The sequence below is a fragment of the Vipera berus genome, assembly GCF_964194415.1.
Source record: "Vipera berus genome assembly, chromosome: 3".
NCBI classification, from domain to species: Eukaryota; Metazoa; Chordata; class Lepidosauria; order Squamata; family Viperidae; genus Vipera; species Vipera berus.
Genome location: NC_138204.1, coordinates 7,459,964 through 7,481,919, shown reverse-complemented (window position 1 = coordinate 7,481,919; position 21,956 = coordinate 7,459,964). Strand labels below are relative to the sequence as shown.

The 21,956-nt window shown below is 43.6% G+C and overlaps 1 protein-coding gene across 1 annotated transcript in view; it reads right to left on the bottom strand.

Moving 5' to 3' along the window:
- CHRNA4 (cholinergic receptor nicotinic alpha 4 subunit) overlaps window positions 1-1,040 on the bottom strand; it is a gene marked incomplete at both ends in the record, with an annotated part of 76,992 nt that extends 75,952 nt beyond the window's left edge. The window contains one exon of the mRNA XM_081323758.1: window positions 953-1,040. Within this exon, the coding sequence (XP_081179884.1) occupies window positions 953-1,040 (88 nt within the window). The remainder of the gene's footprint in view (window positions 1-952) is intronic.
- Between the last annotated feature and the right edge of the window lie 20,916 nt (window positions 1,041-21,956).

Below are 21,956 nucleotides of genomic sequence, written 5' to 3'. Positions count from 1 at the left end.
TTATTTATATTTGGTCTTAAATACATGGAAAGTCCTTCTGGTTATGCTGAACGAAGCAGGGCTGCCAGGGTGTGACTGGCAGAGAAGCTTCCCTCCTAAAATGCCTTGCTAGGATACGGAGCTATGGGATGTCCTTGGCTGAGCCACTGGATCTCCGGATCTTCCTCTTAAGGGCTCTGCGAGGATAAAAATGGGAATTCCCGCCTCCCCCTCCCCTTGCAGGGAACACTCTTTTCCTTCAGGAAAAGCCCTGCACGCATGAGGTGAGACATCTTCACGAACCGGAGAGAACCTAGTTCTGGTTTTTTGATGAGCAGCTGGGGTGACCTTGGCTCAGTCCTCTCTCTCTCTCTCTCTCTCTCTCTCTCTCTCTCTCTCTCTCTCTCTCTCTCTCTCTCTCTCTCTCTCTCTCCAGCCAGCCCACCTCGCAGGGCTGTCGTTATGATCCCATTGCGAAGAGCGACAGGGATGGGGAGGCTGGATGGAGGAGGAGGAGGAGGAGGAGAGAGATAAGCGGCAAAGCGCCTTTTTTTTAGTGCCCGGGGACCTCGGACAGCGCCAAAGACACCATTTTTCACCTGTTTTATCGTTTTACCTTCACACGACACGCTTGCGCCAGGTCACTTCTATAACACCCTAGCGACTCCAAGTCACACAAGGTGCGAAGCTTGGACGTTTTCACCTTGATTTTTTTTTTTCTAAAAAAAAAAACGTCCATCCCGCGGGACTCACGTTTTGTTCCAAGCCGCCGCCGCCTCCACCACCACCCCCCCCAAAAAAAAAATCTCTCGGCCGGCGCGCCGCGCGGGTTGTGTGAACGTTCCCAACACGAATGTTAGGACACGGGGCGGGGGGGGCAGTTGAGAAGAACCAGGAGAGGGAGATTTACACACACACACACACACACACACACACACACACACGCCGCCTTCCACGCCGCCCCCCTTCTTACCGGGGAAGAAGTTTGCGCAGAGCAGTAAAAGCAGCGGCTCCTGACTCGCGAGGAATCCCAGCGGGGAGCGCCCCCGACGCCGAGCCATGCCTCCCGGCCCGCCTCAACGCAGCAGCTCCCGGAGCGCCGGTGTGGCTCGCCGCGCCCTCCTCTTCCCGCGATCCCGGAGCATCCTCGCCTGCCCCGACCCCACCGACCGACAGCCCGACGCCGCCGCCGCCGCCGAAGCCTCTTGCTCCGGAGGGCGGGCGGAGGGGCGCGCCCGGCGGGGACTTCCGAGGGCTCCGACCGCCCAGCCAGAGAGGAGCGGCGGGCTTGGCAGGCGGCGGGGGAGCCGCTTCGGCGGGGCTGCGCAGAGCTGTGGGGAGCCGCCGGGCGCTGGGGTGGGGGGGTTGGGGGGTGGGTTTCTGCGGCTTTCGCTCTCTCCGCCGGAGTCTCGGAAGTGCGTCCGGGCGAAGCGAAAAGCCGGGCCGGAGTTGCGGACGAGGAGGTGGGGGGCGGGGGTGGGGGGTGTCTGGCTGCGCATCTCGCCCGACGGGACCGACCCTCTGCCGGGGGAAGGGGCGGAGGGAGAGCCCCGGGGGTGGGAGAGGGAAGGAGACGGAGGAGTCGGAGAAGATGAAAGAGAAGAAGGAGAAGGAGAGGAGGAGAAGAGGAAAGGAGGAGGAAGAGAAAGAGGAGAAGGAGAGGAGAAAGAAAAGGAGGAGGAGGAGGAGAAGCAAAGGAGGAGGAGAAGGAGAGGGGGAGAAAAGAGGAGGAGGAGAAGAGAAAAAGTGGAGGAGGAGGAGAAAGAGAAAGAGAAGGAGAGGAGGAGAAAGAAAAGGAAGAGGAGAAGGAAAGGGGGGAAGAACGAGAAGGAGAGGAAAAAGAGAAGGAGAAGAGAAAGAGGAGGAGGAGAATGAGAAAGGGAAGAAGAAGAAGAAGAAGAAGAAGAAGAAGAAGAAGAAGAAGAAGAAGAAGAAGAAGAAGAAGAAGAAGAAGAAGAAGAAGAAGAAGAGGAGGAGGAGGAGGAGGAGGAGGAGGAGGAAGAAGAAGAAGAAGAAGAAGAAGAAGAAGAAGAAGAAGAAGAAGAAGAAGAAGAAGAAGAAGAAGAAGAAGAAGAAGAGGAGGAGGAGGAGGAGGAGGAGGAGGAAGAAGAAGAAGAAGAAGAAGAAGAAGAAGAAGAAGAAGAAGAAGAAGAAGAAGAAGAAGAAGAAGAAGAAGAAGAAGAAGAGGAGGAGGAGGAGGAGGAGGAGGAGGAGGAAGAAGAAGAAGAAGAAGAGGAAGAGGAGAAAGAGAAGGAGGAGAGAAGAAGGAGGAGAAGAGAGCAGAAGGAGAGAAGGAGAAGGGAGAGAGAGAAGGAAGAGGTCATGGCAGGCTTTGTCGAAGCAGCTTTCTCCCTGTGGGGAAGATCAACTGCAACTCCCATCGTCCCCAGCTGGGTGGGTGAGAGGGATGGGATTTGGGGTACCACATTCCCGTGTCTGAGGTAGGATGTTTGGAAAACTGCACTGGGGGAGAAGTGTGAAAGGGGTACCCTCTCCCTTCCCCCCCCCCCCCGATTTACTACCAACTACAAATGCTGGCAGGATTTATGCAACCTTAGCTAAACAGAGTTAATGCTGGTGAGTATTTGGATGAGAGACCAAGAGGTAATCCCAGGGCAATGACAAATCAAACACTTTCATAGTTTGGACAATAAACCAACGAGGATGCATCCAGGAGTAAAGCTCACCTGAATATAATATTTATGTGTATCTTTTTTTTTTTTTGAGACCTTGGGCCCCATTCCAGCAGCTGCATTCACATAACACTTTACCTGATTACTGTGTTCTGGGTTTACACAGTTACCCTGAAAGTATGCTAATAAAAGAAAACTGAATTGACCCTCCCTTCCCATTAATTTAGGGCAGTGTTTCTCAATCCTGGCCACTTGAAGAAGTGTGGACTTCAACTCCCAGAATTCCCCAACTACTAGCCATGTTGGCTGGGGAATTCTGGTAGTTGAAGTCCACGCATCTTCACAAGGCCAACCTGAAAGGTAACACTCACTAAGCGTACGCTGTTCAAACACAACCACTAGATTTTCACTTAACATGTTTAAATAAGCCACATACACACAGCTATAATGGACTTTTTTCTTAAAAACGTTTTTCTTTAAAAAAAAAAAAAAGATGCAGTACATCTCTGCAGCAGGAGCATTATTCACTTTTTCGATCAGCCTTTGATTAATAATAATAATAATAATAATAAGTTGGAAGGGACCTTGGAGGTCATCTAGTCCAACCCCCTGCTCAGGCAGGAAACCCTATACCATTTCAGACAAATGGCTGGCCAGTCTCTTCTTAAAAACTTCCAGTGTTGGAGCATTCACCACTTCTGGAGGCAGGTTGTTCCACTGGTTAGTTGTTCTAACTGTCAGGAAGTTTCTCCTTAGTTCCAGGTTGCTTATCCAGGGCTTAAATATGACACCATTCCTAAGCTTATAACAATGCTTACGTAGCCATCTTCTAGGCTGAATTGTAGCTATTGGACACCCCTTTCCCTATGAAGACCCCCATCCCACCTCAAAGGGGTGGGACATCATAGGGGTCATAAATATTCAAAAATTGTGGGAGTTTCTGCAGGGTATGGTCCAAAATTTCAAGATGGTGGCCACGACGATGTCATCAAAACTCTGCTTGCATTAGACTAGGGGTCTTCAAACCTGGCCCTTTTATGACTTGTGGCTGAGGAATTCTGGGTGTTGAAGTCCACAAGTCATAAAAGGGCCAGGTTTGAAGACCCCTCCATTAGACACATAAAAATGGTTGAACTTAAACCGAGGACTAGCTGTAGCAGTTTCACTCTACATGCCTCCCAAGGTCACTCTCACATATCCTTACGGAGGGCACAGATTCTCTGGGGAGAATTTGATAGTGGATCCCACAATATCATTTAGTTTAAGGTCTTTATTTATTCCGTTTCTCAAATGTATTAGATCTACACATTGCACAATCTCGTTTGAGAAACTTCCTCTATTTTTCATCTCCCCCATTCCTCAAATTCTTTCCAATTAAAAGGGGAAAAAAACTACCCAGTCCCCCCTAAAAAATAAATGAATAGTTTTCTTTCCTTTTTTTTTCCAACTCACTAGCAACAGAACGGTCATGTACGAGCAAATCTGAATATAGCATCCGCCTTAAGAATAAATCAATGCTGGCTTTTATTAACACTCTTAAGGCTAACCTCCAGGTTAATTGAAAAAGTTCTTCCTTTTGTTTCAATGGGTTCCTCTGCACCATTGATTGGATAAATGTGTCAGTGGCATTCACAACACGACAAATCTTATGCGGCTCTACAAAGGAAAGGGATTGGAAGATGGGTGTCTCCTTAAGAATCTACAGGCAGTCCTCAACTTATGACCGCAACGGAGCCCAAAATTTCTGTAGCCAAGCGAGGCAGCGGTTAAGTGAGTTTTGCCCCATTTTACGACTTTTCTTGCCACCGTTGTTAAGGGAGTCACTGCAGTTCTTAAGTGAGGAATACAGTTGTTAAGTGAATCTGGCTTCTACCTTGACATTGCTAGCCGGAAGGTCACAAAAGCGGATCACGTGATGCCGGGACACTGCAACCATCATAAATGTGAGTCAGTTCCAAGCATCCGAATTCTGCTCCTGTGACCAGGCGGATGCTGTGATGGTCGTAAGTGTGAAAAACAGCCATAAGGTCACTTCTTTCGGTGCTGTTGGAAGTTTGAAAGGTCACTAAATGAATCGTTGTAAGTCGAGAACCACCTATAGTGCTTTTTGATTTAGGGCTCAAAGGTTGTCACGATGCAACGGATTTGCCTTCAGTTGCTTAAATTACGTGAAAAGGAGCCTCAACATTCCGGTCTGGACTACTGCAATGTGCTTCACATGGGGCTACCCTTGAAGACCACTCCGAAACTTCACCAGTCCAGAAACCTGCAGCTCACATTTCAATGGAGCTGCTCAAAAAATGGCAGCTACTTCTAGGATCATGTCATGGGGCCCAGTGACACAGCGATCTCTTTTTCCCTAATCTGAGATTTGCAGTGGCTGGAGAATTCTTGTAGTCGGTCATAAGGGCGAATGACCCCAGGGGCACTGCTTCAGCCGTAACTCCAAGAACTGGCCATAAGTAGCTTTTGGGGTGTTCACCTCAACAGTCACTAAGCATCCTATTGTAAGTCAAGGACTACATGTATTAGCTCCCAGTGGCCTGGTTATAGGGGTTCAACTTATTCTCCAAAGCACCTGAAGGCAGGTCAAGAAGCAACGGATGGAAACTAATCAAGGAGAGAAGCAACCTAGAACTAAGGAGAAATTTCCTGACAGTTAGAACAATTAACCAGTGGAACTGCTTGCCTCCAGAAATTGTGGGTGCTCCGACACTGGAAGTTTTTAAGAAGAGACTAGACCAGAGGTCTTCAAACTCGGCCCTTTTATGACTCATGGACTTCAACTCCCAGAATTTCTCAGCCAGGCATGCTGGCTGAGGAATTCTGGCAGTTGAAGTCCATGAGTCATAAAAGGGCCGAGTTTGAAGACCCCTGGACTAGACGGTCACATCTGAAATGGTATAGGTCAGGGGTCTTCAAACCTGGCCCTTTTATGACTTGTGGACGTCAACTCCCAGAATTCCTCAGCCAGGCACGCTGGCTGAGGAATTCTGGGAGTTGAAGTCCAAAAATCATAAAAGGGCCAAGTTTGAAGACCCCTGGTATAGGTTCTCCTGCTTGAGCAGGGGGCTGGACTAGAAGACCTCCAAGGTCCCTTCTAGCTCTATTTTATTCTAGATTAATCAAAGAGAGAAGCTGTGAATGGTCCATCACTGGAAGTTTTTAACGAGATTGGACAACTAATTTGTCTGAAATGGTTTCCTGCCTGAGCAGGGGATTGGACTACATGACCTCCAAGGTCCCTTCCAACTCTGTTATTTTGTTATTCTGAAGTATGGAAGGCTTGCCATTATTATTATTATTTTTTTGCTATTTATTTATTTGTTTATTTAAATGATTTATAGAGTTGCTTTTCTCACCACTGAATTGCAATTTGTTAGATAGGCTCCAGGTTTCAAGTCTGTCAAGATCCTTTTGTATCTTGAGCCTATTTTCTGGAGCGTTGGCTATTCCCTCTCAGCCTGGTGTCTTCTTCAAATCTGATGAATTCCCCTTCTATCCCCTCATCTCAGTCACTTATGAAGATTTCAATCAAATTATTAATTTATTAACAATTAATCAATCCACTGAACTGAATTATGAAGGTCAATTTGGAATGGATATTATTGTAACATTACGGTTCCCAGACTTACTACAACGCTAAATATATCAAATTATATTTATATAACATAAATATACATTCATACTGTATGTATCTAGGTATATAATATCCCAAATATATTATAAATATAATAAATATAAATAGCATTCTTAAGAACTGCCGTTCGTGAGAGGGAACCTCTTGTTTAGTCAATAAGGCTAATTGTAAACTTATTTTTTCAGGAGTGGATCTGATGTTTTCTCCATCAGGAAAAAAAGGGGGGGGGAAACAAAATGCCTTTGGCAGTTCAGCAAGAAATGGAAGCAGTTATTGTTGTCGTTACTGGATCTTCCATCACTCTAAAAGCAGGCAAACATCTCTTGTTATATTCCCTGTGGAAAAATTGGCAAACCACACATTATTTGAGTTTCTGGTATTCTGGTCTCTGGAACGCCACTCCGATCTCCTCAAAAGACCCCCTTCCCTTCCCAAACCTCGCTCGCATTTCTGCTCTGCCTTTGTTCTGCTACCGTTTCAGAGAAAGATAACCCATTTACAATCTGGGGGGGGGGGGGGTTTCCTGTTTTTTCTTTCCAGGAGCTGGTTCTCCAAAGTCCGTAGAGCAATGTAAAAGGACAGGTCTTTGCTCAGGATTCGTTCATTTATTTCAGGTCCAGATCAAACCTTAAACTACCCAAATAAGGCCCCCTTTTGGGCTTTAGAAGAAACGCATCATTTTCGATGCATTCTACAATCGACAGGCCAAGAAAAGACTCTGGGCCTCCTCACATTCACACAGTTGTGTTGTTATCCACCACAGAAATCCTCACTTGCGGAATGGGACAACTCACTCACGGGCGACTCACCACCGGACAATTCAACAACTCAACAATTCAGTTTAATTATTTAAAATAATTAGAATGTTATTTTAATTTTGGTCGTTCTCGTTTCATTCTGGTCCCTCCTTTCGCATCCTTTCTTTAACGCTTCTATTCCACCATTTCTTCGCTAGCAGTGTAATGCAGGAGGTGAGCCATGGCGAGTTGGTTGTGGTGAGTTGGCTGCGGTGAGGTGGCCGTTGTGAGTTGGCCGCGGCAAGTTTGTTGTGGTGAGTTGGATGCATTAAGTCACTGGTCATTAAGAGTTTATGTGGACTTGATGACACATAATCAATGCATCAGACCAATCAATCCACTCATTCCATGTTGGCACAAACATTTGTTCTTGGGAGAGTTCAAAGTAGTGGTTTTTTATAAGAATAGAGCTGGAAGGGACCTTGGAGGTCTTCTAGTCCAGCCCCCTGCTCAAGCAGGAGGACCTATACCATCTGAGACAGGTTAATGTCTAGCCTCTTCTTAAAAACCTCCAGTGATGGAGCGCCCACGATTTCTGGAGGCAAAGCTGTTCCACTGGTTGATTATCCTCACTGTCAAGAAGTTTCTCCTCAATTCCAGGTTGCTTCTCTCTTTGATCAATTTCCAACCATTGTTAGAGCTGGACTTTGTTTTTCCTTGAAGATCTTGTGCTTCTCCCCAAAGAAACTTCCTATTTTTTTCCTGCCTTTTCCTTCTGTGCGTTCTGTGTACTGCAAAATTTACCTCATGATGTCCCTGTGTTACTGACTATCTTGTGTTGTTTCTTTCTGGATGACAACAACGACTGCTGTAAATTTTAATATTAAATATAGATATTTATAGATATAAAACAGACAGGTGAATGTCCAGTGTCCTCTTAAAAATCTCCCACTGTATGAAGTCACTAAGTGGGACAGGAAATCTAACCCAGTGTTTCTCTTACCTCAACAATTTTAAGAATGGGGTTCAATACTTCAGAGTAATGCTGGTACTGTAGCTGAAGTTTCGCACTTCTTAAAATTGCTGAGGTTGAGAAACACAATGTTCCAATATTTAAGGCTCTGCCACAAAGAAGAGACGGTCAACCTTTTCTCCAAAGCTCCTGAAGGCAGGACAAGAAGCAAAGGATGGAAACTCATCAAGGAGAGAAGCAACTTAGAACTAAGGAGGAATTTCGTGAGAGTTAGAACAATTAACCAGTGGAACAACCTGCCTCCAGAAGTTGTGGATGCTCTAACACTGGAAGTTTTTAAGTAGAGACTAGACAGCCATTTGTCTAAAACGGTAGATGACCTCTAAGGTCCCAACTCTGTTATTCTGGTCTTCTAACCCTTTCCCTCTGGATGCCAATCATGCTTAGACACTGAACACGCAGGCTCTTGAAAAGTCTCCACCAAAAGAGAGATTAGTTCTAATATGTCAATCATGCTTCAAAGTTGACCATCCACCCTTTTTAAAAGTCTCTATCGAAGGAGAGAAGACTAATCATTAAAAAAAAGCCCTTGCATTTCACGAACATTGTCTGAATGCTTGGTTGAAACATTATTTTTTTTAAAGGAAATGTATAAGGTCAGTCTCAGCAAATACCTCCGTGCATCTCACAAATGCAAAAGAATAAAAATGGTTTAAGTACAAATGCAGCAATATAAATGAATAGAGAATGGAAAAATACCAAAGTGGAGGCATCCTAAGCATCATCTTCAAATTCACTGAGGTTTGACTCCAATAACATTCTGGATTGTGGAACAACCAGGTTTTGGAAGCCTTTCAAAAAGGCTGTTCCACAGAGGGGAAGGCTGTTCCACCGAGAAGGCACCCCTCCCACATCTGCAGAGACGTTTTCATTGAGGACATCTGGATCACGATTAATCGGCCAGATCTGGTGGGATGGGGCAGAAACCCCTGGAAACAGGAGCTCCCAGAAGAAACTGGACCTTGTACCAAGTAAGACTGAATAAAAGAATAACAGACTTGAAAGGGACCTTAGAGGTCTTCTAGTCCAACCCCCTGCAAACCCCCTGTTTTAACTGTCAGGAAGTTTCTCCTTAGTTCTAGGTTGCTTCTCTCTTTGATTAGTTTCCATCCGTTGCTTCTTGTCCTGCCTTCAGGTGCTTTGGAGAATAGCTTGACTGCCTCTTCTTTGGGGCAGCCCCTGAGATAGTGGAACACTGCTATCATGTCAGCCAATCAATCAGAATAGAGCTGGAAGGGACCTTGGAGGTCTTCTAGCTCAAGCAAGAGACCCCATACCATTCCAAACAAATGGCTGTCCAATCTCTTCTTAAAAACCTTCAGTGATGGAGCACCCACAATTTCTGGAGGCAAGTCGTTCCACTGATTAATTGTTCTGTCAGGAAATTCCTCCTCATTTCTAGATTGCTTCTCTCTTTGGTTAGTTTACATCCATTGCTTCTTGTCCTGCCTTCAGGTGCTTTGGAGAATAGCTTGACTCCCTCTTCTTTGGGGCAGCCCCTGAGAGACATTGGAACACCACTATCATGTCACCCCTCGTCCTTCTTTTCATTAAACTAGACATACCCAATTCCAGCAACCGTTCCTTTTATGTTTTAGCCTCCAGACCCCTAGTCATCTTTGTTGCTTTTCTCTGCACTCTTTCTAGAATCTCGACATCTTTTTTACATCGTGGCTACCAAAACTGGATGCCGTATTCCAGGTGTGGCCTTACCAAGGCATTGTAAAGTGGTATTAACACTTCACGTGATCTTGATTCTATCCCTCTGTTAATGCAGCCAAGAACTGTGTTGGCCTTTTGGGCTTCTATGAAGAAAATGAGAAGGGGGGGGGGGTAACCAGGAGCTTAATTTACAAAAGACTACGGTTTTATCATTCCATGCTAAATGGCTACTACAAGTAGTTGTTGACTTACAACCATTTGTTTAGTGACCGTTCGAAGTCACAATGGCACTGAAAAGTGACTTATGACCATTTATCACACTTAGGACTATTGCGTCCCCACGGTCACATGATCAGAATTTAGACGCTTGGCAACAGGCCTGTACTTAAGACAGTTGCAGCGTCCTGGGGTCATGTGATCCTCTTTTGTGATCTCCTGAGAAACAAAGTCAATGGGGCAAGCCAGAATCACTTAACAACTGTGTTCCTAACTTCACAATTGTTATGATTCACTCAAAAACGGTGGCAAGAAAGGTCGCGAAAAATAGAGCAAAACAACTTAGCAACAGAAATTTGAGGCACAGTTGTGGTTGTTAAGGCAAGGTCTTCCTTTATTGAGTTTATGGCCCAACAAAGGTGAACATGTGAAACTTTGGCTCGGAAGAAGTGACACACAAGACCAGGGATCTTCAAACTTGGCCCTTTGATGACTTGTGGACTTCAACTCCCAGAATCGGAGTTGAGGAATTGGCTGAGGAATTCTGGGAGTTGAAGTCCAGAAGTCATCAAAGCGCCAAGTTTGAAGACCCCTGCACCAGACCACCTTATTTCTTCCCAAGCCCCAGAAGTGCTGTTGTGCTCCACCTAGTTCCCAACACATGACTCATGTTTAATAAATCTGGAGTTCACAGGTTCAGCGTGGGGTTAAGCCTATAAATAATTCTGATTAAAAAATGGGGACCCCCCTCCCCCTCCTCTGTGAAAACCTCCATCATGGGCTTGTCACTTGCGGAAGAGATGGATGTAATCTCTCTTTGCTTTTTTCCCTCTGGACCCACAACATTTGCATTTGATGGTAGCTGGGTGGGGACCTGCGGCTGAAAGAACATATTTTACCACAGTGATTTTATACCTTGAAATGACCTTTCAAAATAATTTCGCCTTGTCTCTTCTGCTTCACCGTTCCCAAAGGATTCCCCATTATGGACTGAAGACTAATTTCAACACAACATCTCACTGGGTTAGAATTCACAGTGGGTTTTCTCCTTCAGACACCCACTTTTGAAAGCATTTAAGTTTCTCCAGAAATCCGGGTGGAGTGGGGAGAGAGAATAGAGGAATTGAGCACGTCTAGTCTATCAAAGACAAGGACTAGAGGTGGCAGGTGAACATATGAAGGTGAAAAACATTCTTCCTATGAAAACATATGACGAACGGTTGCATGGATTGGTTATGTCTAGTTTACTGAAGAGAAGAATGAGGGGTGACATGATAGCAGTCTTCCAATATCTCAGGGGCTGCCACAAAGAAGAGGGAGTCAAGCTACTCTCCAAAGCGCCTGAAGGCAGGACAAGAAGCAGTGGATGGAAACTAATCAAAGAGAGAAGCAACCTGGAACTAAGGAGGAATTTCCTGACAGTGAGAACAATTAACCAGTGGAACCACCTGCCTCCAGAAGTTATGGGTGCTCCAACACTGGAGGTTTTCAGGAAGAGAAAGTGTCTGGAATGGTATAGACTAGTCTCCTGCTTTGAGCAGGGGGTTGGACTTGAACAGGGGTCTTCAACCTTGGCCCTTTTATGACTCGTGGACTTCAATTACCAGAATTCCTCAGCCAGCCATGCTGAGGGAAAGGGAGAGGTTTCCATGCTGAGCCATGCTGGCTCAGGAATTCTGGGAGTTGAAGTCCACGAGTCATAAAAGAGCCAAGGTTGCCTATCCCTGAGGTAATGCTTAACTAATACACTGAAATGCCCTAGATCAGGGGTAGGCCACCTTGGCTCTTTTATGACTGGTGGACTTCAACTCCCAGAATTCCTGAGCCAGCCATGCTGAGGGGAAAGGGAGAGGTTTCCAAGCTGAGCCATGCTGGCTCAGGAATTCTGGGAGCTGAAGTCCACCAGTTATAAAAGAGCCAAGGTTGCCTACCCCTGGACTAGTCATAAGTGAAAGACTGCCTATATGTTTACACAATGTGCTAAATCAGGTCAGTTAAGGCCCAGAGAGTCTTAGTTAATGATTGATTAGGCTTGTTTTGATTGGAGTTTTGTAGCTTATATGTTGCTAAAACTGGGACCATTTGGTTCGCTCCTATTTCAGTTTATCATATGAACTGTCAATATAGGTTCAATTCAGTGAATTAAAGACTTTTGCAGGAATGCAGCCAAAGACGAAATTCTCTCTCTTGCAAAATGAATCGATTTTTTTTAAAAAATGTCAGTTTAAAACAGCTTCCAATTTTTGAGAGCCAATGAAAGCATTACATTACAACCCGTATATATACCGTCTCTAATTTTATTTTGTTCTTATATATTTTTGCTCGGTTGTATGCTGTCCAAAGTCTACAGATTGGAGTGGGCTGGAAAAACATTAAATGAACGAATTTTCAAAAATCCCTGCTTGCTGCAGTGATCGCCAGAACTATTTACAATCCACATATTGGGGGAAGGGGAAAGATATAGTGCACCAGAATTTAAACAAGTTTTGAAAACTTTATGAAGTTGAAGAAATTGGAGAAGTCATGGTAAAATCAGATAAATACGTATGGAGTATATGGTAGAATTTAGGCTAAATTCTAACTAAAAATAGACATTAAGGAGATAGCCTAAAGCAGTGTTTCTCAACCTTGGCAATTTTAAGATGGGTGGACTTTAACTCCCAGGATTCCCCAGGCAGCTTTGCAAAGCTTTGCTGGCTGGGGAATTCTGGGAGTTGAAGTCCACTCGTCTTAAAGTTGCCAAGGCTGAAAAACACTGGTAAAGCATAATGGAAAGATGTAGGTAGGGATGAAAGCATCATTATCCAAAATGTCAGAACCAGATTTTCAATAATTAATAATTATTAATAATTGTTAGAAGTTAAAAGATCTCTGACAGGACCTCTCCTTTTTTAGAAACCCAACTGCCGACCAGCCTTAGAATAAACATGCAATCCTAACCCTTAGACTAACATCTCATTGGCCCCTTCAAAGAACAGGAATCCCCTCTGGAATAAAGGGAGATGCTAGAGATGGAATCTACATATCTCAGAGTGATGTTCCTTTCTGGATTTCACACGCACTTCAGGATCAAAGCCCAAATTAGGAGCATCCCGAACTGCACATCTGCACTGGAAGGACATATGTTGAAACCAGCTTGTATCCAAACCACAACCCCGGGTTCACACCAAGTACTGGCCCTCCTATAAAACTAAATCTCTGGACTCCATTTTTCTCTGTAGCTGCTGCCCTCAAAAGCAAAACTCTTTGTTCCTGGGAATCAAATGAATCTCCTTTCTCACAGTGGGACTGGATTTCATTTTTGATTTGTTCTTGTGCCACCTCGGCCCATGGAGTCTCTAATTATTCTTCTAACACACTATCATCATACAATTTTTACAAATATTTTGGTAACTAGTTCAGGAGGAAAGCTAAGATTTAGTCTCATTATAGCTTATGTCCAATACATACAGCATAAACTCTGGGTTCCTGTAAGCCAGATTCTCAACAAAGAAAACCTTACTGGAAAATTTAAAGTGAAAAAATGATAACTTCCCTAACGTTCAACGAGTGTCCTCCCCAGTCAATAAAACAGATAAGTAAATCAGCTGTATTAGGTCCAAAGTAATATGATTACCCTGTGTTGTGATTATCCTTCACATTGCCAAGGATGAAGGCCGTGGTTTGATTGAACCAAGGTCCAGGGCTTATTGAAAATAAGAAATAATGCAAAATTTCATGTCACTTTAGCTGCTTATGGACACAGCGGTCTAATCTACGTGCCAAGACAAAGGTTGATCTCTTTGCAGGCTGATCAAAACATCATTAACCTAAAACTCATTTTACCATTCAACACTATTGATTTATTTAAGGGAGCTGAGAAACCTAACAAGGAACTTTGCTGAAAAGTTGAGGAAGACTGGAATATCTACTACAGCTTTCTGATTTATATGGGGAGGGGGAGGAGAATGGGACTTACAGCTAATGCTGCAAGTGGTCCTAAATCATTGTTAGTAGCCAAAGAGCAAGTAGAATTTTCTGTTCTTGAAATCCAGTAGACAATCCCTGATTTGACTGATAAAGTATCTCCCCCTCCTCCTTTTAGGTGTGGGTTTTTTTTTTAAAAAAAAATCTCCTTTCAACACAGTTCAGAACTGTAACTTAAGATCATTCTAATTTACCTATTTGGAGTAGAGGTAGTTGTGCTGGACCAGTATATATTCAGCTGCTCCATTTTATATCTAGTTTAGGAAGTAAGAACTGTGTTAGTGTATTTAGCGTTTACAGGATTAATGTTGTTTCATTGAGAGAATTGTATGATAGAACACTTAGCATTTAAAGGGTTAAAGCAATTTCCTTAAGAGATGGCTTCTGGGAAATGTAGTCTAGCTGTTTAGTAAATCCTATACTTATCTAGTTAAGGGGGAGGAGCTTCAAAGTTTATTACAGGATTTCCTGGCCACAAGCCAGGGTTGTAAGTCTTTTGTTCTAACCAACTATGCTACACGTGTGACTAGCAGCTGTAATCAAGAATAGCTGAGATGGAAAATTACTCCCTTTTTACCTACGAAAATGGACAGATATGATTGTGACCGGACAAGTCTACACCAAAATAAGTCTGCCTAGAATACCTGGAAATAAATGTTTCTGTAAACCCATTTTGTTGAGTTACACTTTATGATTTCTAGAGCTAAAGAAGCATTTTTGGGTTCTGGAAATCAGAACAGTAGTCCTCAAATTACAATCGTAATGGAGCCTCATGATAACTCATGATGGCCCTAAATCAGGCCATCCCTATGATGAACCAGATTTTATAATCTTTTTTTTTTTTTGCAGCAGTCATTAAGCAAACACTTCCCTGCCATAAAATAACTGGTGCAGTTGTTAAGCAAACCAATGGTTTTGATGAAAACTGGAAATAAATGCTTTAAAAACTTAAAATATTTTATTTTTTTACTTGTTTTGTAAGCCACCCAGAGTCACCTTATAGGGGAGATTTAATCAATCAGTCAATCAATTAATCACAGCCACATGATTGTGGGACACTGCAAATGGTCGCAAATGTGCGCTGGCTGCCGAGAGCATGAAGCGTGGTTATGTGACCATCGGGGAGGGAGGGATGAACATCAGACCTTTGAATCTGGTTGTATGTACTCTCAGGACAGTTGTTCGTAACCTTGAATATTTGCTAAGCAACCAGTCATAAGCCAAGGACAACCTGTGCAATCTGTCCAAATAAGATTCTCATCAGGTTCTTAGAAAGAAATAAGGTCAAGGCTTCAGACTCTTGGTCTGTCTATCTGCAGGGTAACTGTCTGGAAACTGAACAGGCTGGGATAATAATAATAATAATAATAATAATAATAATAATAATAATAATAATAATAATAATAATAATAATAATAATAATAATAATAATAATAATAATAATAATAATAATAATAAGAATAAGAATAATAAGAATAAGAAGAAGAAGAAGAAGAAGAAGAAGAAGAAGAAGAAGAAGAAGAAGAAGAAGAAGAAGAAGAAGAAGAAGAAGAAGAAGAAGAAGAAGAAGAAGAAGAAGAAGAAGAAGAAGAAGAAGAAGAAGTTGGAAGGGACCTTGGAGGTCATCTAGTCCAACCCCCTGCTCAGGCAGGAAACCCTATACCATTTCAGGCAAATGGCTGTCCAGTCTCTTCTTAAAAACTTCCGGTGTGATCTTATGGGAGACACAACTGGGCAATGGCTTGAGATGCTACGAATTGCTCCATTCTAAGCTTTCTTCTCTCTTCCTTCCAAGTCACATAACCCAGAGCTGTGTGCGTGCAACCCACCCTATGTTTCCCAATACAAGTAGATGCACATAAATGCGACCCGTTCTATTGCAACACAGAAATGCAAAAGGGTGCATAAAGCATTCTTTTCTTACAAAGAAAACAGAACAACAGAATAACAGAGTTGGAAGTCACCTGGGAGGTCTTTTAGTCCAACCCCCTGCACAATCAGGAAATCCTGGCCTATGCTATTCCAATCTCTTCTTAAGAACCTACAGAGTTGGAGTACTCACAACTTCTGGAGGCAAGTTATTAATTGTTCTAACTATCAGAAGAAGTTCTAGGTTGCTTCTCTCCTTGATTAGAATAGAATAGGGCTGGAAAGGACCTTGGAGGTCTTCTAGTCCAGCCCCCTGCTCAAGCAGGAGAGCCTATACCTGGGGTCTTCAAACTTGGCCCTTTTATGACTTGTGGACTTCAACCCCCAGAATTCCTCAGCCAGAAATGAGGCGGAGGAATTCTGGGAGTTGAAGTCCACAAGTCATAAAAGGGCCAAGTTTGAAGACCCCTGGCCTATACCATTTCAAACAGGTGAATGTCTAGCTTCCATCCATTGTTTCTTGTCTTGCCTTCTGGTGCTTTGGAGAATAGCTTGACTCCCTCTTCTTTGGGGCAGCCCCTGTGATACTGGAACACTGCTTTCAAGTCACCCCTAGTCCTTCTCTTCATTTAAACTAGACATACCCAATTCCAGCAACCGTTCTAGCCTCCAGTCCCCTAATCATCTTTGTTGCTCTGCTCTGTGCTCTTTCCAGAGTCTCAACAACTTTTGCATAACAGGGGGACCAAAACTTGATGCGGTAGTCTAAGTCAACCCAGATATCTCCTAGGAGGGCCACTGCTGGTTTTAAGGGATGGGGTGAATTTCAGAAGCAACTTTTTCTCTCACCTCGTTTGGTAAAGACTTTGGGAGCTCGTTTTGCAAAAAGCTGCATGCATTTTGAAAGTCTTCAGGGGCGGCAGATGGAAAAGTGGTATTCGCAAAACATGAAAGTGTCATTTTCAAAAGAGCCGGTCAGTTCGTTTCTTATCAAATTTTAGCACAACCTCATTTGTCATTTTCAGAGGAGGCTTTCCAGCTGACCACTAATTTGTGAGGAACAGCAAAGATTGGAGGGTGGGAATTCCTTGTGAGGTTTGCTTGATAAAAGAGTCAGTCAGGCTTGTAGGAAACCGTGCTCAGTCAAGGATGTAACATGGTCCTGTATTATATTTACCCAGCAATTCACTGGGTAAACTCTATTTATCTTCTTCTTAGAGACTCTGTAGCAAACAGACCATGGGAAGAATTCAATAAAGATTTTCAAGAAGTCAGGCCCAGTCTGTTCCCCCCCCCCCCAGAGCTTATTATGATTTATTTTCTTTCTTGCCAGGCTTGCTTTGAGTAATATTCAAGTACTTGCTCTTCACTAAGATTTCTGATGGCAAAAGGATTCAGGAATTGTGTTCATTTGAGCATCCCAGCTTTCTTTCATTCTCTTTGTACCCTATATCACTGTCACAATTTTTCCCCCATTTTTCTTCTTGTGATATTTTGGATAGGGCAAAATAAACAGGGTGGTATGGAGGAAAAATAAAACCAACACAGGCAAGTCCTTGAGTTATGGCCACAATTGAGCCTCAAATTTCGGTGGCTAAGTGAGACGATTGTTTAAATGAGTTTTGCTCCATCTTGTGACCTTTCTTGACCTAGTTGTTAAGTGAATCACTGCAATTGTTAATTTAGTAACACGGTTATTAAGAGAATCCGGCTTCCCCATTGACTTTGCTTGTCAGAAGGTCGCAAAAGGGGATCACATGACCCAGATATGCTTAACAACTGCAGTGATTCACTTAACAATCATAGTAAAAAAAAGATTGTAAAGTTGGGTATGATTCACTTAACAGCTGTCTTGCTTAGCAACAGAAATTCTGGTTTCAGCTGTGGTCATAAGTTGAGGACTCCTGTATATTTTTCTTCCCACCTCACCAGAATGGCGTCCTTAGAATCAGTTCTTATCTTTACCATGTGCGAAAAAGCAAACATTTGAATTTTGCATGCCATAAAGTTAATGCAACCAGGAGTAGGCAGACTGGGCTAAAGTCTGTTTTTAAAGAAAAAAATTGCTTTGGGTGAAATTCAATTAAACCTAGGCAGGAATCTTGGATGACAGCTTCTGTGGTTGAGAAGAAGACGCTAGAAAGAGTGCAGAGAAGAGCAACAAAGGTGATCAGGGGACTGGAGGCTAAAACATATCAGGAACGGTTGCTGGAATTGGGTATGTCTAGTCTAATGAAGAGAACGATGAGGGGTGACATGATAGCAGTCTTCCAGTATCTCAGGGGCTGCCCCAAAGAAGAGGGAGTCAAGCTATTCTCCAAAGCGCCTGAAGGCAGGACAAGAAGCAACGGATGGAAACTAGTCAAGGAGAGAAGCAACCTAGAACTAAGGAGAAATTTCCTGACAGTGAGAACAATTAACCAGTGGAACAACCTGCCTCCAGAAGTTGTGAATGCTCCAACACTGGAAGTTTTTAAGAAGAGACTGGCCAGCCATTTGTCTGAAATGGTTTAGGGTTTCCTGCCTGAGCAGGGGGTTGGACTAGATGACCTCCAAGGTACCTTCCAACTTTATGATGATGATGATGATGATGATGATGATGATGATGATTGTTATTATTATTATTATTATTATTATTATTATTATTATTATTATTATTATTATTATTATTATTATTATTATTATTTAGGAGGAAACTCAGTTGTGCAACTTTAAGCCTTCAGGATCAACCAGGATTGAAAATGTGTTCTTTTCTTACCGAAACTTATTAGGATATTTTATCATAGGCCCAACGTTTCTGAATAACCAGCTTAGAGGGGATCGGGAGAGAGAGCAACGCATTTGAGTCTCTTCAATGCCTCATCATTTATTGAAACCTTTTAATTACGACAATCAGATCGTAAGGGTAGAAGAAAAAATATTACCAGGAGTGTGAAGCATTGCATTAGAGCATCTCGACTGAAAAATTAATTTTTTGCACCTTGTGAAGAATGACTAAATATCCTGCAATTGGACAATTGGCGTCAAATCTTTGGGATTGTAATTTATCACAAATTAATAAATGAGGGAAGGATCGGCTCTCCCACTGTGATTCGTCATGACTTTGTCACACCTCATAGATCACCCACTGATTGTTCCCTGTTAATCACTGCCCAAAATTGTAATTTCCTTCCCCCCCCCCTTTCCCTTTGTAATTCCCTCCTGGCACCCAGAGACACAAGGAAAATCCTTTTCTGTTTATTGGGGACTCCGATTTCTGATGGCATGAAAATTTGCCTTTGCCTGAAAGTGACTGAAAGTCCCCAGTGCTATTAGAATGGCTCCTGGTTCACTACTTACCATCATCCTTGGCCAGCATGCCTGAAGATCAAGGATAAAGGGTATTGTAGTCCAACACATTTGAGGAGCACTGTCTCAGATACAGGACCTCATTGACCAACAAGGTGAAGGACCAAAAAGGTGCAGGATTGAACAAGACATGCAAATGTTCATAAAAATTTAGTAGGTTGACTTGAGGAATGGAGTCCTACTTGCAGAAGCAATCAGTAGTGTTAGCAAAGAGGACAAACGCCAGCAAGTTAGAGGAGAGGGAATTGCAGTAGGAGAGAGACCCAAAGAGTTCAGTTTGACCATAGCTTTCCAGTCCAGGAGCAGAAGGGGACGACAGAGAATGAGGTGGCTGGATGGAGTCACTGAAGCAGTAGGTGTGAGCTTAAATGGACTCCAGAAGATGGTAGAGGACAGGAAGGCCTGGAGGAACGTTGTCCATAGGGTCGCGATGGGTCAGACACAACTTTGCAGCTAACAACAACAACATCGAGTCCTTACCAAGGACCTGGGATAGGCAGATGTTTGATGGTATTACAGATATCATTGCAGGATGGAAGCAGTTCCTATAAAGGCCGCCTTTTGCAATTGGCTAATGGCAAATTTGTCAATGCCAATGGTATTATTATTATTATTATTATTATTATTATTATTATTATTATTATTATTAGGAGGAGGAGGAGGTTGGAGTTAGTTCACTTGTGACTACCTAAGGATTCTAGTCTGATTCCCTCCTTCAACTCCACCCCCAGATTCTTCCACTCCCTCTCCTACTCTTTCATGCTGAAAACAGCAAAACTCTTGTGGGTCTAGGACAACTCACCGCAGCCAACTCGTGACGGCCAAGTCACCACAGTTAACGCTGCGGGACAATTTGCCACAGAAGAAGAGTCACGCTAATAGCGAAGAAATGGTGGAATATAATCCTTAAAGAAAGGATGCCAAAGGAGGAAGAAAACGAAGTGGAAATGACAAACATTAAAATTATTTCTAAAATTATTTTAAAGAATTAAATTGCATTGTTGAATTGTTCCATGGCGGGCTGTGGCCATGGTGAGCTGGCTGTGGTGAGTTTTTCCATTCCAAGCTCTTCCTCTGACTCCTCTCTTACAACTGAGTTCAAAATTTCCACTGCTAAGCGAGACAGTGGTTAAGTGAGTTTTGTCCCATTTTACGACCACTCTTGCCACAGCTGTTAAGTGAATCACTGCAGTTAAGTTAGTAACACGGTTGTTAAGTGAATCTGGTTTCCCAATTGACTTTGTCAGAAGGTTGCAAAAATTGATCACATGACCCCCCAGGACACTGCAACCATCATAAGTATGAGTCAGTTATCAAGTGTCTGAATTTTGATCACATGACCACGGGGATGCTGCAATGGTTGTAAATGTGGAAAATGGTCATAGGTCACTTTTTCAATGCCATTGCAGCTTTGAATGGTCACTAAACAAATGATTGTAAGTCAAGGACTATCTGTCTAAAACAACCACCAAACTCTGGTTCCTTCAAATAACTACCTGTATGGCTAAACCGGGTGGGTGGATTAACATGCATGAATATGCACTGTCTTCTGGTTGTTGTCTTATTTCTTTCTTTTCAGAGTAGATTTGTGATAACAGCTTGCCTCCAGAAATTGTGGGTGCTTCTTCACTGGAGATTTTTAAGAGCTAGACCAGGACTTTTCAACCAGTGGTACGGGTACCACCTGTGGTACCTTGGCACCTGTCAGGTGGTATGTGACCATCCTAGAAACGTGGTAGCGGGGGAGGGGAATGAGCTGAACAGGTGGCAGTACCGCACAAGCCTGAACAAGAGATGGCTGGAGCTGCAGGGCTGTCAGGGCTCAGCGGAAGCACCAGGATCGGCACCAGGCTCCAGCTGGAGCTCGGCGCTGATCCTGGTGCTTCTGAGCCCAGAAGAAGTGCCTCTCAGCTGGAATGTTGCAGCATTTCCAGGGTCTTGTGATTTACATTCAGATGCTTGGCAACTGATTCATATTTATGACGGTCACAGTGTCCCAGGGTCACGTGAAGTGACCAAAACCTGCTGCAACCACCCAGCAGATGGGGGTGGTGGTAAAAACCAAACACCCCCTCCCGCTGCCAATCCTCAACAGAAATGCTCACAACAATGAAAACCTCGGACAGGAGGAAGAGCGCCGCCGGGCGGGCAGGCAGGTGTCTTGCCCGGCTGTGGCTTGGGGGGCACTTTTTTCAGTGCCATTGTAACTTTGAACAGTCACTAAGCGAACTGTTGTAAGTCAAGGACTACCTGTACTTCATCACTTTTTTCCTTCTTTTTTTTTTGGTCAAGTTTTTGACACCTTGCTAGGTGACTGGTGGTACTCAGATGTTGCCCTATCCTAAAAGTGGTACAACGGGTGAAAAGGTTGAAAAGCCCTGAGCTAGACAGTCACTTGTCTGAGATGGTATAGGTTTTCCTGCTTAAGCAGGGAGCTGGACTAAAAGACCTCCAATGTCCCTTCCTGCTCTATTCTATTCTTCTTAATAATGTGTGAGCCACAAAATACTCTTGCAGTCTTCGCACACTTGTAAATTTTCCAGTATATTCCCAGCTACCCATTGGGCCCAGCAATCCATCTCCCATAATGGCACACCAAGTAATTATGGGAAGCACTCAAGCGGGACATTATGTATCTATATTCAGAGACATGCCTATAATGATATAACTGTCATCCTGACTAGGAGTCATGGGCAGTTTCAAGTTGCTTGGTTAATTCCTCCTTATGGTGGCAAATTCCACTGTTTGCTCATGACTGAAGAAGATTTTCATCTGGGCAGATTCCTAAGCATCAGACAAGAATAAAGAGAGGTCACTGTAGTCCAACATCTGGAATTCAATCCAAGTAACAACAATTCTGTTTTCAAGGGAAA